Raw genomic sequence first — 15,487 nt, 5'->3', positions numbered from 1 at the left:
CTGCCGCCCCAATTGGCTCAGTGCATGCGCACGTTTTGACCAACCACAAGCGACTTTAAAAGAAATCAGTTGTTAAACATCAGCCAGCTCCAATAGTTCACTTCAAATAGCATGTCTTCTAGTTGCTGCTTGTTCCATTGTGTATGTAGCGGTGTCACTCGACCGACGGTTGAAGCACCGCTGCACAGGAGGACCTGCGGAAACTGCCAGTTAAGCATACACACGGTCGATGTGAACTGCGATGTGAGTGCTTCATTTTATTGGTCTAATGTCACAAGGCTTTATGTCTTGAAGAAGTCCTGTAGTCCAGAAATTGCAGTAATTTATATTCAATTCAGGACCAATTTTTGTTGTGCAACGTAGAGATCGTATCAGCTGTGCACAATTGCACACGCGCGCAGCTTAGAGGGAACATTGCATCTTACCCTTCAATGGAGAACCTATTAGCTGCACACACTGTCTTATTCTTTCAAGTTCTTTCAAGAAATTATCTGGATGACCCACGAGGAAAGTACTGATACTTTATTAACAGCGCAACATGCTCATCAACTTCTCCGGCCTTCTTCATTTCCCAGAATTCTCTCCCTCTAATCACACCCACATACATACATCATCAATCAATTACAACAAACATACTACAGATGGCGCCACTTGTCACAAACATATTCCAGGAATATTACATATGTATATACTTCACAGGTCTAGTAGACTCTGTCAGGATCAGTATCAACAGGCATTTATACTTGATTACAGGCATACAAACTTGATTCATCAAAACAAACACTGACTTTTCAAGACTCAAAATTTAAACTGTACTTCCGTAATAATACTAACATGCATCACAATGCAATGCAGCAACAAAAACGGATTTGCTTTATTAAGTGGTCATTTTTTGTCGATTATAAATCTGGTCCATAGCGTGTTTGTTGGTTGCCACGGAAAGGTGTGCTGTCATCTTCAACTGGCTTGGCAATTGGAGGCGCTGCTGCAAGTGGTTTTCTCATGATGGACTCGAGTGGCTTGTGGTCACTTTCCACAATGATGTGACGTCCATAGGCATATTGGTGGAAGCGCTTGCATCCGAACAGAATGGCATATAGCTCCTTCTCGATTTGCGCATAGTTGACTTCACTTTCACTCAGCGACTTTTACGCATATCCAATGGGTTTCCCATCTTGCATGAGGGTAGCACCTAGCCCATACTTGGACGCGTCTACTTGTAGCCTGGGCTCTTTGTGAGGGTCATAATATGCCAAGACTGGACCTGGCTCTCTTGTGATCAGTTCTTTTACCTTTCTGAAGGCTTCATCGTGCTGTGTATCCCATCTGAATTCACTTGACTGTTTGAGGAGTTGACGCATGGGAGCATTGATGTCAGACAGCATTGGTTTGCATAGTTGCACTTCTTCACGAGCAATTTTAAGTCAGTTACGAACTGGTCAAGTGGCTCTGCGATTCCTTGGACCTTCTCATGAAATTTATAGCGAGCGAAAATCACGTTTGACTTCGGCATGACGTACTCTTCCAAGCGATCATAATATGTCTGCAAATAATCATCAATTTGGCAGCAACACATTGCAACAAAGTTGGCATATTTTTACCACTGTGTTACATCGCCTTTCCTTTTAACAACACTCAGTAAACGTTTGGGAACTGAGGAGACCAATATATATATATATATATATATACATATATATAAAATTCATAAAGACTTGTAAAACAACTTCTGCGTGCGTCTTCTGTTGTCCCCCTTAATTAGGCGTCTTATTAATCGCCTGTTTTCTGTTTGAGGTTTTCTTCCCTGCCCCTGCTCGTGTTTCCTCACTCCGCGTTTGGTGATGACGTCCTGGGTTTATTGTTTCTGTTCGTCTTTTTTGTTTATATTATTTATCTTGATAAATTACTAAACTCACTACTAAATTACTAATTCAACCTCCCTTGACGTGGTGAGCTCCACCCTGGACCCGCTGGAGTTTGCCTACAGGCCCAGCTTCGGGGTAGATCTGCAGCAGGCGGTCAGCCACTGAGCGTCCACAGTACGTGAGGCTGCGCAGCTGTAAGTCAGAGGTGCTAGTCTGCAGCACGGGAGGGCCCATCTCACCCTTCCTCTTCACCAGCTACATGCAACGGCGGTCACAACTGACGGTCCGTTCAAAATATTTTTTTATTTTTCAGCAACTGTGAAAATAACAACAATGGAAATTAAGTCTGGACACAGCCCACAGCAGCACCTACACACACATAATTTACACATTACATGTGAAGACAACCACACAATCACGTGTAACACAAAACACGCTTCTTTCAACATTGCGGACAAAATACAGTACGTATAATAACAATGACAATACATTAGACATGCATTATACACACCACATTGGAAATAAAACAATAAATGACACGGATGTCATACGGAGAACAGATGCTGCAACTTACCCTCTCTGGAATACGCACAACTATGAGGGCAAGTTGAGCAGGCGGATTCATCTGGAGGGATTTCAGTTTTACCGCACGGACCGGGTTCCAGTGCTTACCGGCAAAAACAAAGGTGGTGGAGTGTGTTTCTACATGAACGATCACTGGTGTATGGACATGACGGTGATTTTTCTCTGGAATGTCATATAGTGAACTGCAAGCCATTTTACTCCCCGTGTGAGTTTGCTTCATTCATTCTGGCTGCCGTATATGTCCCGCCCTGGAGTCCTGGTGCGGCCACAACAACCTGGAGTGAATGCCAAGAAGACAGTGGAGATGACCATGGACTTCAGGAGAATCACAGCTCCTAAGTCCCTTCTCATGTTGGCTGGTTCGCCCATTCCCATTGCGGACTCCTTCTGCTTCCTGGGTACCACCTTCACCTTGGACCTCAAATGGGAGCTGATCGTTAGGTCCCTCATCAGGAAAGCCCAGCAGAGAATGTTCTTCTTGTAGCAGTTATGAAAACTACGACTGCCGACAAAGTTGCTGGTGGAGTTCTTCACACCATCATCGAGTCCATCCTCACCTCCTCTATCACCGTGTGGTACAGCAGTGCCACCACCAGGGACAAGAGCAGACTGCAGTGCATTCCATGTCCCATGCCAGTATCAATTAAATCCATATGAAGCTTAGTCTGGATCAAAGCTGCTCCGGCCTCTGTAGACAAACAGATTTCTGCTCCATGCCCACTGAAACTCTGCAAATAGCTCACCCTTTTAACGAACACCAGCTTTTTTTCTCACAGCAGCAAAAAGGTTGAGGTTCTAGCAACTGGCCCTTTTTGGCATAATGTAATCAATCGCAGGTATGCCACTTGTGTATCACAATCGATGAGAATGTAAGTACTTTTATAGTAAAGAAAAAAATATATATACTTTTGTGGTGGCCTAATAAAGACTCACTTTAACAGCGTAGCAACATCAACGAACATTTTTCAAAGCTTTGCAAGTGTCTCAAACCATGCAAGCATAAGATGGTCCTTTGGGAGCAAATGCTAGAGAGTAATAAAATGATAGTTATATTGTTTTAGTGTTTCATTTTTAGACTCTCATGCAATGCAATTAAAACCAGCACAGAGAGGAGTTTCTGACCTCATAGTTTCAGATATTACGATCCTGCTTCCTATAATAATCAGTCCATCATGAATTGAGAGTTCATTTCTCTCATGAAAATACTCTTTAGCGACACTGTTTATTTCCTAGAGTGTTCAGGCCAGCCATTGTTGATTGTTGAGGTCTCTGTCTGACGATGTCTCGCTGTGGATCCATTTCATCGATGATGCTGGGATGCTGCTCATCACTGCAGCAATATAGTACCCTATATCTGCGTGAATGTGCTCCTCACTTCCATTCTCCTACAGTGGCCTTCTTGAGAGAGCGTCAGCCACTACCAGGTTCTTCCCTGGTACAAAAACAGCCTCTATGTTGAATCTCATCAGCCTCATCAGGAGTCTCTGACAGCGTATAGGTGAGGTGTCAAGAGTTCATCAGCGCCACAAGAGGTTTGTGATCTGTGATCAGTCAAAACTTTGGCAAGCCATACAGGTATTTTTCAAACCTGTCACACACACTGAAGCCAGGCACTCCTTTTCTATTTGAGCATATCTCCTTTCAGGACTAGCAGGACTCCTCCAATCCCATAACTGCTGGTATCGGCCGATATCAGGATGGCATCAGGATGGTGCTCCTGTTAGCATAACAGTATATAAGAGTAGGTGAGGTGGAGTGAAGTTCTTTGACTTTAACAAATGCCTCCTGTTGGGCTGGGCCCCAAATCCAAACAGTTCTCAACTTCAGCAACTCATGCAAAGGTTGGCTGATTGTTGCAAGGTCAGGTACGTATTGATCATGCCCAGTGGTCTCTTCAGCTCCTGGATGTTCTTTCAGGTTGTTTATGGCTGAAACTTTAGATGGATCTGGACATACTCCATCTTTGTTCATGACCTGTCCCAGGAATTGCAACTCTGACTTCCCCATCGAACTCTTCACTGTGTTCAACTTTAATCCAGCTGACTCCAGTCGCTACAAAACGTTCTTCAGGCACTCATCTAGCTCTCCCATGTTTCTGCCATGGACTGATGATGTCATTTACATTGCGGCGTATTGGGGAAGGCGGAGTTGAGAGGTTTCCCCCAGCATGCTTTACAACGGTTTGTTTTGGTGTTCTGGGTGACATTGGGTGTGTTTTGCTTCACTACAAGTTGTTTGCTGCATGTTGCTGTTCTCTGTGTTGGGATTGATAGTTCTCTTTTGTTATAACTCCTGTGTTGGGGTGAGCACCGTGAGTGGGGTTGTTAGTTTGTTTTGTGACCTCCCTCCATTTATGTGAATGCATGTTAAGCTTGGATGTTAATAAAGTGGCTGTACTTCCTGTAGTCACGCGGTGTATGAGGCACAGGAATAGCAATTGACACTGGAAGAAGTCTCCGCCTGTGATTTGTTAATTTAATACCCTAGCTCGCCACAATATATACAGGTACAGCCACCCTTGCAGGCCTTCCAAGGTCTCCATCATTTTTCTTTGGAAGATTTCAGCTGCATTGAGATGTCAGATGGAAGTCTTTTGAAACAATATCTTCCACATGGAGTGATGAAAGATGTTAGATGTTGACTGTCCTTTTCCAATGGGATCTGCCAGCTCCTCTGTCACAGCTTTCAGTCGTGGTATGGCGACTCTGTGGGCTGTGGTTACAGCTGTGTTTATCACAGTGTAGTGTAGTATTCCACTGCCGTTCCGCAGGTTTTTCGAAACAAAAACTTTCAGGTAGTTAGAACTTTGCCAACAAAGTGTTACTGTGTTTATTACAGTGTAGTATAGATATAGCCTGCACAATGGATTATCTCCAACATTAGCCACCTGCGGACAGACAGACAGAGAAAATAGTCGATTCACTGTCATTTGCAGTGTATATGGTCCATCTGGTTTGGACAAGTGTAACGTGCCATATCCCGTGTTCGATCTTTAGCTACTGCCGTTGAGTCCTCTGATCTGCAGACCTGCTCGGAGCTCTGAATCCGAATCATAATCAGATTCATTGCCATGGTCAGTGGTCCTTCTCTTTTCTTCTCTGGACAGTTGAAAGTGTGCCGTCTTCCTTTCACCTACCGGGTGCGAACAGGCTTGGGTCACACTCTGACCCGACAGGGCATAGACTCTCTCTCCTTTTCGAGCCTCTGCCATAATTAATGTCACCCTCCTGTGCTTCTGTACATGAGGATGAGGATGAGATTGTGCATGCGTTTTAACCTATATCTTATTTGCAGCACTACCCAACATTGGAATGGGACCTCAGAGGCCACCAATCAATGCAGCACTCTGAAACAGGTGGCTGACGCACTCCCACTGTCAGCTGACACTCCTCTGCATGACATCAGGCCGGGTGATTCCATACTGATCCGGATCTTCCGGCACAAATCTTGGCAGCATCATCGTTGGTTGGGGCCCTCAAAGTCCTGCTCATCACACATACAGCAATCAAAGTTCCTAAAAAAGACACTTGGATATACTGGAAGGTCGTCGTAACGCCAAATAAGTGTCAACCGAGGGACACTCCATCACCTCATCTTAACATTCCGCCTAAGGACAGTGTGGGACAAAACCTTCAAGGAGAGACGCCCACTCTCCCAACGAATAACATCTGTATGCTGCACACACACACACACACATATATATATATATATATATATATATATATATACCATCTGATCTGGGCTGATCTGCGAAGCTTGTAATTAAGTAGTCACAACATTTCTGTTGAAGGATTAATGTTTATTTAAAATACACCATCTGCAAACGTTTCAAATCAGAACACGACACAACTAATCGCCTACATAGTAAGCAAATAGGGATGTCTGACAGTCATTCTCCGTCACTGAGGATCAAGTAGGTGGTGACACTTCGATGATTTTGGCTGCAGCCACACAGACAAAAAAAATAAATCTACATCTCCCCTCCAAAACTCAAAGGTGTAGTGCTATGTCATGAAATCTGAGAGTGAGAGGTGGTCATAGTCATTTTATTTCTTCTGTCTCACATCCAATCCAAATGGCATTCAGAAAAAAATTGGAAGGCTGCATTGATCACTAATTCTCTGCTACATTTCACCTAAAGATGCTCGTTAACAACAGTCATCTTCTAGATAAAGATCTTGAAAGATGAAGGTTGAGAGTGCAGAAAAGAGAGGCTGTAAAAAAACGAAAAATGGGCATAATCGTCCTGAGCTGTCAGCAGCTTGGATGAAGTAGTGGTGACAGTCACTGACTAGGAGAGCACGGCATTCGAGCGCTGAATGCAAATCAGGTTGTCAGCACTGAGAGATCGCTTCATGGCTGCTCGACTCAAGTCCTTGTACTTGTCTTCACAAAGTCTGGAAATGGCCTGTGAAAAAGAAATAAAATATCTGGATCAGTGAGCAACACATGATTCAAAAACTGTTCAGTCTTACACAATGTAATGATCCCAGTTTGTCATGCCATCAGAGGTAGATGAGCAAGAGATGCACAGCACCAAGCAACAAACCAATACAGTAATTTGAACTGCTTATTATATAGCAACCTATGAAACCGATTCCTTTGGAGACCAGAAAGTTGCGGTGTCACTGCCTAAGGCCGGATCAGTGTTGACATTGCTCATCACTTGTATCTGCCTCAAACAAATAAATTTGAGTTTTATTTTGAGTTTTGAGTTTAATTATTGTAGTGATTCCTTCCTCCAAGATACAAGAGTGCAGTCCCATGAACGGTTAACACCAAAACCCATGACAGCCCCTGGCTTTACGACCTCATTATCCAGCTTCAGCAATTTGGGGGTTTGCCCAAGTGGCCATAAAGTACCGATTGTTTGGAGAATCTAATCGGAAGACCATTCCAGAAGATAAGTTGATGAACCCAAGGCTGGCCTCGCAGGCCTGACCTGTGAGTCACCTCCTCTCAGGCTCACATGCCTCAGAAGGAACAACAGTCAGATCTGTATATGGAGTTTTAAATATATGCTTCTCTGAAAAAGAAAGGTTGATGCCAAGAAACCATCCCATGAGGCAGTCACGCAAACAAGACATCATTTTTACATGTGATTCTGAATGTTTAATTGAATGGTTCATTGTCATACTGTGATTACTCTCCCTTGAGTGTTAGAATGGTCATGTTTAGTCACGTTTGAAATCTTAAATTGAGATGGGAAAGTTTTGACAGATGTGAGTAAATCCATACCTATACTCTATGTAGTTAGGATCACATTCCTTAAAGCCAAAACGGACTTATGACTCTTCCTCACCCGTGGTTTGCAGTGGACCGTCCCGTCAAAAGGTACCGCAGCTGAGAGCACAAAGCTTGCTTGCATTAGTGCTTCACTGTGTGACCTTAGGCCGATGACCACCGCTTCATACAGCAAACAGTGAGTGAGCACGGAAGACAGACTCAACAACCTGCTGATCACGGAATGTCATCTGGCGACAGCTCCTCAGGTTGTAGCAGACTGATGACCATCTGAACTGAGTAAAGTTACATTTTCAGTTGGTGACACCGACTTGTATAGCAACAGCACTTCCCGTCTGCAACGAAGGACTCTCGACAGCCCGGAAGACACTCCAAGGACACCACCTCCACCTGGACACAATGATTCCATCCCTGCTTGACAGCCAGGACTTTGGCTCCGAAATGCTAGTAATCATCTCCCACGTCTCCGGTCTCACCAGTTCATTGACTCATCTCATTCCTCATCGATTCATCTCGTCATCCCCCTCCTCATCCTTCCATCCAGCGCCAGTAAGACGCTGTTTGTCACTGTGCACAGATTGGTGTGTTGGGCTTCTTACTAATCAGAGGTTGACAGTTAGACTAGAAAGTCACAACTTTCCCATCAGGTGTACGCATGCGTCTGTCATGTCCGCACTTTGTTTGTCTGCTTGTCTTCCATGATTGTCTCGTGCTTTTATTTAGTAATCCCCGGTTGTTCCTCTGTTTCCTTTTCCTTCCTCCCTCCAGCTTCACAGGCGGCACAGCTGGTGTTCATTTCATCATCAACCTTCCATGGTTATGAAACCATTGACGCCAGCTCGTGCTGCCAGATGGTTGCTTCCCGTTCCGTTACGGTGGTTTGTTTCAGATTCTTCCCCCTGTAGTTCCCGGTCCGTGTTCTGGTTCCGGCGCCTTTTGTTCACGTTATTTGTCTGTCTGTATATTGTCTCGTTCATTGATTAAATTCTTAATTTACTCTCGTCTCCCGTGCCTTCTGTCGACCAGCACATCCTGCACTTGGGTCCCTCCCTGAATAACCATGACAGCGTCTGAGATAACTTTGACATTACATCACGGCTGACTTACGTCTCGCACCGCAATATTGAAGGGATCATCTCCATTTCAATTCATTGCATATTCTTTCTTGTTCTATCTGTTCTGCTTTCTTTAATAAACTACCGAACTTGCGTTACTTTGGAATGTATTATAATCAATGTAAGAGCCTCTGATTGGTAAAGGACATTAAATCACGGCAATTAAGCAGTGACTTCAGATAAAGAGATTGATTACATGTTTTATTAATTTTTTATAATTATCTTAGTCGTTTCCTGACAACTTTATCTCAGGTGGTGCGCCACATTTTGTGGTGATATTATTATAATATCCATGTCAGAGATACTGGTGTCCGTTCCTATTTTCACTACATATGTTCAATAAAGGCCAGACCACTCTGGTCTGTGTGTGTGAGGTCAGCGGGCAGATCAAGCAGAGTGAACTCCAACTGCATGTATTACAATGGACTCAATGTTGACAATTCCTCCTGCTGCAGCGCTGCTTTCCTAGCTGCTAGGGTAAATACGTTAGGTAAGTTCAGTTGTGAATCGCAGCTACGGATATTTTATGCATGTTCATTTTTTCCACTCATCGCATGATCAGGAAGTCGATGATGATGTAAGTTTCACTTCTCTTACATATATTGGGTTAGGGTTACAGTCATCACAAACTTTCATTGTTGCTGCGTGTGTGGTGAAGAGTACGGAGTTGGCAATGTTCACTGCAACTACGGTTCGGCTGGTTAGTTCGAATTACCGAGCAGTGCAGTGCAATCTGTGTCCTGTGGAGCGGGGTGAAACAGTTTGTTTGGGATTGTTTACATGTCAAAAATGACATCCTCACTCGTGGTGTATGTGATCTGAAAGATGCAGTTTGTGCACTGCACTATTGTTTTATACTGTACTAATCTCACTATGATTATGTTGTTGATAGAAAATTCCTGGTGATCATTACACCCATCTCTGGAAATGAAAGTTTGGATTTCATCTCACGACTCCAGTTCTCTGACTGGAACTCTGCAGCGGTCAATATCCTTAGTGAAGAACATTATTACTTACCTTCAGGAGGAAGAAGCAGACAAAGCTAGTGAAATGCCTCCAAGTCGAGAGAGCTCGCCAGCCTCAGTGCTCAGCGAGCACACTTTCAGTTGACTACAGGACTAGCTCTGCAGCAACGACAGTTACAATTACAGACTTCACCACCAACTGCAGCCCTTTATCCTCCATTCTCCGATCACGTAGGTGGACAGCCAGACTGGGTCCGAACCAATCACTCAGAACAACGTCAAGTGAACAGCCAGTAACTAACACTACTCTGTCCCGCTTTGTCATCCTCCATCACAGCCTCCAGCACCATTTAATGCCCCTCTGTTGAGTAGTGCACCAAAGCCTACAATCACAGATTTTTCCTCCGACAGCAAAAGGGGGTTTGCTAATAACTGCTGTTCACATGTGGATCATCTACTCATCAAGCTCACTAAGTATTTCTGAGATGGATTTATTGAGTCATTACAGCTACATGGAAAACTTAATTGAGCAAGCCTGAATTCATGCAATCTACGGGACTTTGCTACATGGCTTCAGTCCAAAGCTCAGCAGTAGCAATTGTTGAGCAGGCTAATGCAGAGATACCAGCAGGAAAAAAACTCCAAACCACACGAAGGAGAGGTTTACAGTCAAACACAAGAGCGTGGCTGTTCACTGCGAGACGGAGACTACTAAGTCCAAGACAACAAGTTCTGAGACTCTACGGATTTACTGCCCCTTCTGTAACAGCGATCAGCACTACATCTCTCGCTGTGACAAAGTCAAAGACCAGTCTACTGAAGATCTGATGAAGTGGATCACCGCAGAGAAACTTTGCTGGAAGTGTGCTTGTTCTCACACACCTGACACATGCAACCTTAAGAAGCTACGCTGAGCATGCGGTGGCATAAACCTTCAGGTTCTCACACTCACTACATTTGCGTTCCTGGATGATGGAGCTCAGTGGACTATGATACTACCACAGGCCACACAGCATCTCGAGTTGAACCAGACTCCGGACTGTTCGTCCAGATGTAACACACCTACGTGGATCCAAGGTAACTTTTGAGATCTCACCGAGAGATGATCCAGAGAAGCGCTACAAAATACAGTGTGCATTCACAGCCACAGGTCTAGACCTATTGTATACAGACCCTCCAGAGACGCCATCGACACTTGGGTAAGGTTCCACTCCGATCCTTTCACGATACACGACCAGTGGTGTTAATCGAGTCAGATCATGTCCAACTGATCACAGCTACCGAAACAGTATGCAAGGGGGCCAAAGGTGGCTCCATCTTCATTTATACTGCACTAGGGTGGGCTGAACAGGGAGCTCAGGGCTATGATGTGGACCAACCAACAACACAACAGTGTCTCTTCCTTTCAGCTGCCAGTCAAGAAGACCTCCTTTACAGAAATGTGGAGAGACTATGGCAATTAGATGTCCTTCCCTAACGCAGTGAAAATGTGATTGTCTGATCTAGAGAGGATAAGGATGCTATGAGACTTCTCGAGGACAAAACACAGATATTAAGGGAGTCCAACGTTACATTATACATATCTCTGGAAATAAAAGTTTAGGATTACATCGAACAACTCCAGTTCTCTGACCGGAACTCTACTGCGGTCAATATCCTATTCACCAGCAGTCACCCCCAATATATGTCTAAGCAGTGGCGGCTGGAAGGTGAGGAGTGCCGCTGCACCACTCCCCTCATTAGAAATTGAATATGTAAATATATATAAAAACAAAAAACTACTTTTCTGAACAATTTGTTCATACCTGTAAAAGAACATTGCCTAATTTCACATTTAATAAGAATTATATATATAGCTGGGGGTTTTACAGTTCCAAACATTATTACAAACATTAAAACTTAATCACTGTGAAATTTCAAACTGTGTAAAAATGAATATATACTTTTTATCTGTCTGTTTACCTGTTTTTGGCTGTCAATGTTTGCCATTGATCACACTAAAGCTGTGTTAATGTGTTATGACATTTTATTAGATATTATGAGTAATAATGTGTGTCTGATGAAACAGACTAGTGAGGCAGTTGAATCATGAGAATTTTATCATGATAAAAACTGTAATAATGTAAAACAAGATGAGTGAGTTCGTTGGAGTCTCAGGATGTGAGCTCAGGCATAAAAATCAAATGATTGATTATAATAAATGAAGACATCAGAAGAGGTGAGGACTGACATCTTGTTGATTTTTTAAATAAATACATTTTCAATTATGTACATCATTTCCACAGTACTATAAGGGTTTGGGTCAAGACGTGACTAGGTTATCAGCTGTACTAGAACACCCCACTAGTGTTATAAATATTTATTTGGTGAAATGCTGCATCATTGTGACACATCAGTGGATTTTGGTCTTGTTTTAAATTGGGCCACCATTGAGATGTAGAAATGTGTTTTAGATTTGCATCTCTGAAGCCATTTTATATGTTGTTTGTGCCTTATGAGTAGCATAACGTTACATGATCATACTCCTTGTCTGATCATGTAATACTTCAACTTGACATTGTGTTTTATTGAATCATTTGTTTTTCACATTATCCGTGTTGTCAGAAAGTTGTTACTTAAAGAGCCAGTCAACCTAAGTAACTGCATTTTCCCTTTTTTTAAACCAATATCAAATTGATTTCAACTAAAACATGTTAAACCATGGACCTGTGTGTGCTACTGCTGTTGAAATATTTAGCATACACATACAGACATTAACATTTTATTAAAAATGTTGAAAAAAATCAATATAGAAAGATCACATAGCATTTATGAATATTTTGCAGTATAGATCACTTGACATAATGTATATCTGCTATTTACAATCTGTCATGTTTCCAATTTGTGCACCCCCGTTTAACTCATTTCGGCCTTGATGGTATAAAACAATTATTTTATGAAAACCTAGACTGAATAGTCTTTAGTATTGATTATCTTCCTGGATATTGATATTTACTATTTTAGTATCAAGGTAATTCTACGCCATGGACGATTGCCCGCTCATAAATACTCACCTCCAGCTTCTGTGCACGCTGGTTGTTCAAAGGCTCAAGAGGGAAACTGAGGTTGTTGTCGTCTGCCAGCTGCCGCAGGTCAAAGTAGTACTTGGCATAAACGCTGGCTGGCACGTTTATGTTGAACTGCAGCAGCTCCAAGAAGTGACGTTCCATCTCATTCCTAAAGTGGAGGGACAAAGGGTCAGTCTGCTGCCCAGTATTTGTCACAGGTATGCGCATCGATACCAATATCAGACCAACAGTATTGGTCCGATACTGTGCTTGACTCGTACTCCTACTCCTACTCATAGAATGGCCACCGATATCATGAAACCAATATCATCAAACTGATACCACTGCAGTTTTTGAATGTCAGTTCATGATGATTCTGTAAAATTTGTTTGTTCTGCGATGAAACTTGTGACCATCACCCATGTACAAGAAAAAACAAGCTGAAGAATGTTGTTCAAATAATGATATACTGTATATGGAAATAAAAATACTATACTCTTTACTGTACTCAAATACTACTTGTACACTACTCATTTTGGAAAAAATGTGCATCTCTAGTCATAACACATTGAAAAGGGACACATTCGGCACTTTCAACTTTTACAATTACAGTGGAACTTCGGTTTTCGAACGTCCCAGACTTCGAACAAATCAGAGTTCAAACGGAAAATTTTTTTGGTTCTGATTTTGAACGGAAATCCAGAACGCCCCCGAAAAAAGCTGGAAACATAAACGTGCGCGGACCGATCAGCTGACCCATGACGCACTTTGTTATTGTATACAACTCAGCATCTGAAAGCAGACGTGTCCCGTTAGCTACATTTACTGACTGTTTATTCTTCATATTGAGGTGTAAAACCTTTCCTGTCTCCGCACTGGACCGTGGTAGAGTGTCACAGGGGAGGCGCTGGAGCGCTCACTCCAGGGTTTGATGTCCTGTTGTCGGCTGGAGCTCGGACAGGGATGAGGCGAGTCTCGGACAGAGCGTTACTTGGTTTATGACTTTGTCACAGCCAAACTGCACAGAAGCACACATTCAGAGCTGGACACGCACCGGGCACCTCTTCACTTCTCGAGAGACGTCACTCACTCGGCAACCCCTCCCACATGCAGCGGCCACACACATAGACGAACAGCCCACTGACAGCAGACACTACATTCACTCCAACAACAGCCTTTCCTTTTCCATTAATTGATTTCGAACAAATCACTTCTCGAACCGCCTTCTGAAACGGATTATGGTCGAGAACCGAGGTTCCACTGTATGTATGGTCAAGGTCTTAAAATGATATCTATCCCTGGCACAGTTTGACTTCCTAACCCTGGAAGTATATAACAGTGGGACGCTCAGAGCACACAGCAAGACTTGCTATGTGGGCAGCAGGTGACATAAAATAAATATGCCAGTGGGGTGAGGTAAGCCATGGGGTGCTGCTCCATTTGTTCTACCTGTAATAAAGGTAACCAGTAAGGAATACAGCCACATAATGGATTATACATAGCAAGAGATAGCCAATGTATTCCCCTCCAAACCCTAACCTTGCATATGTACAAATCAAATAAACATAAATGAGGTTTCCATCAGAATGTCAAGCATTTTTAGCAAATTTAGTGAAAATGCACAAAAAGAAAATGTGTCCATGTCCATTTATTTTGCGACGTGCACCATGAGATGACACCTGTCTTAATAATTACTTGCTGCTTGTACTGGCAGACAAGTAGATTTAGCGCTTATACTGACAATAACCGGAACAGTTCTTGCCAAGTGTTCACTAATTTTTAGTGCACCAGCACTGTTGTGAGGTGATGACTTTTGGGGAGACAGTCAAACAGGGCTGAGACATCATTGTTTATCCGCAAAATCTGTTTTCATTGCAAATGTTGTAATTTATTTGTACTGATGGGCAGAAAAACAACAAGCAGATTTTGTGTTTTCCTTTTTAAATTTCTAGCATATCCATTGATGTTTATTTCTGCTATTTGAGAGAATTCGAATAAAAATAGGTAGATGCTCTATCAACATTCAGCACACGCATACACAAGATGTATTGTTCAGTATCTACAACAAGTTACAACAACTTTTCAGACCATATCAGAGGGAAATAGTGTTTCAGACAAAAAGAAGTAAGTATTCATGGTATAGATGAGAGTGGTTGCAAGTCACTCACATATCCTCCACAGTCATATCTTTCAGTATCTGGCAGTAGTCCACATTCCAAACAGCCTGGTCATCCCAGACTTTTGAGGCCAGCAGAATGGCTCCCAAAACAATCCGTTTCCAGTTAGTGGGGCAGATGTCCAACTCAGCGTAGGTCAGAAGACGCTCCAAGTACACCTGAGAAAGTATAAGTTACCATGAAGCAAAGCCAAAGCCAGCAGCATAAAAATGAACCACAAATATGTTACTCTAGCAAGAACATGATTTGACATGAACAGTTCAATTTCCTCAATGATTCATTGAAACTAAATCTGAAATACAGAACACTCAGAATGGCAGTAGAACCATAAATTGCATATATACAATCACCAGCGTGTATCAAGAGTTATGCAGGCATCTCTGTACAATAATCTCCTAATCACTGGCAGGATGGGTTTGACCAGAAAGCAAGACGAATAAATCATGGAGTCAAGCAAGATGTAGCACGGGTTGCAAGGTACTTTAAATTTAT

General features: G+C 42.9%; 1 protein-coding gene across 1 annotated transcript in view; it reads right to left on the bottom strand.

Moving 5' to 3' along the window:
- Positions 1 to 6,237: 6,237 nt before the first annotated feature.
- The window catches only part of ccnyl1 (cyclin Y-like 1), a 48,435-nt gene continuing 39,185 nt past the window's right edge, over positions 6,238 to 15,487 (bottom strand). Inside the window, exons 8-10 of the mRNA XM_053876618.1 lie at positions 14,987 to 15,153; positions 12,825 to 12,987; positions 6,238 to 6,855 (exon numbers count right to left, since the gene is read on the bottom strand). Of these exons, the coding sequence (XP_053732593.1) occupies positions 6,739 to 6,855; positions 12,825 to 12,987; positions 14,987 to 15,153 (447 nt within the window). The 3' untranslated portion in view covers positions 6,238 to 6,738. The remainder of the gene's footprint in view (positions 6,856 to 12,824; positions 12,988 to 14,986; positions 15,154 to 15,487) is intronic.

Source organism: Synchiropus splendidus, chromosome 10 (genome assembly GCF_027744825.2).
Source record: "Synchiropus splendidus isolate RoL2022-P1 chromosome 10, RoL_Sspl_1.0, whole genome shotgun sequence".
In the NCBI taxonomy this organism is placed as follows: Eukaryota; Metazoa; Chordata; class Actinopteri; order Syngnathiformes; family Callionymidae; genus Synchiropus; species Synchiropus splendidus.
This window is presented reverse-complemented; position numbering and strand designations above follow the sequence as displayed.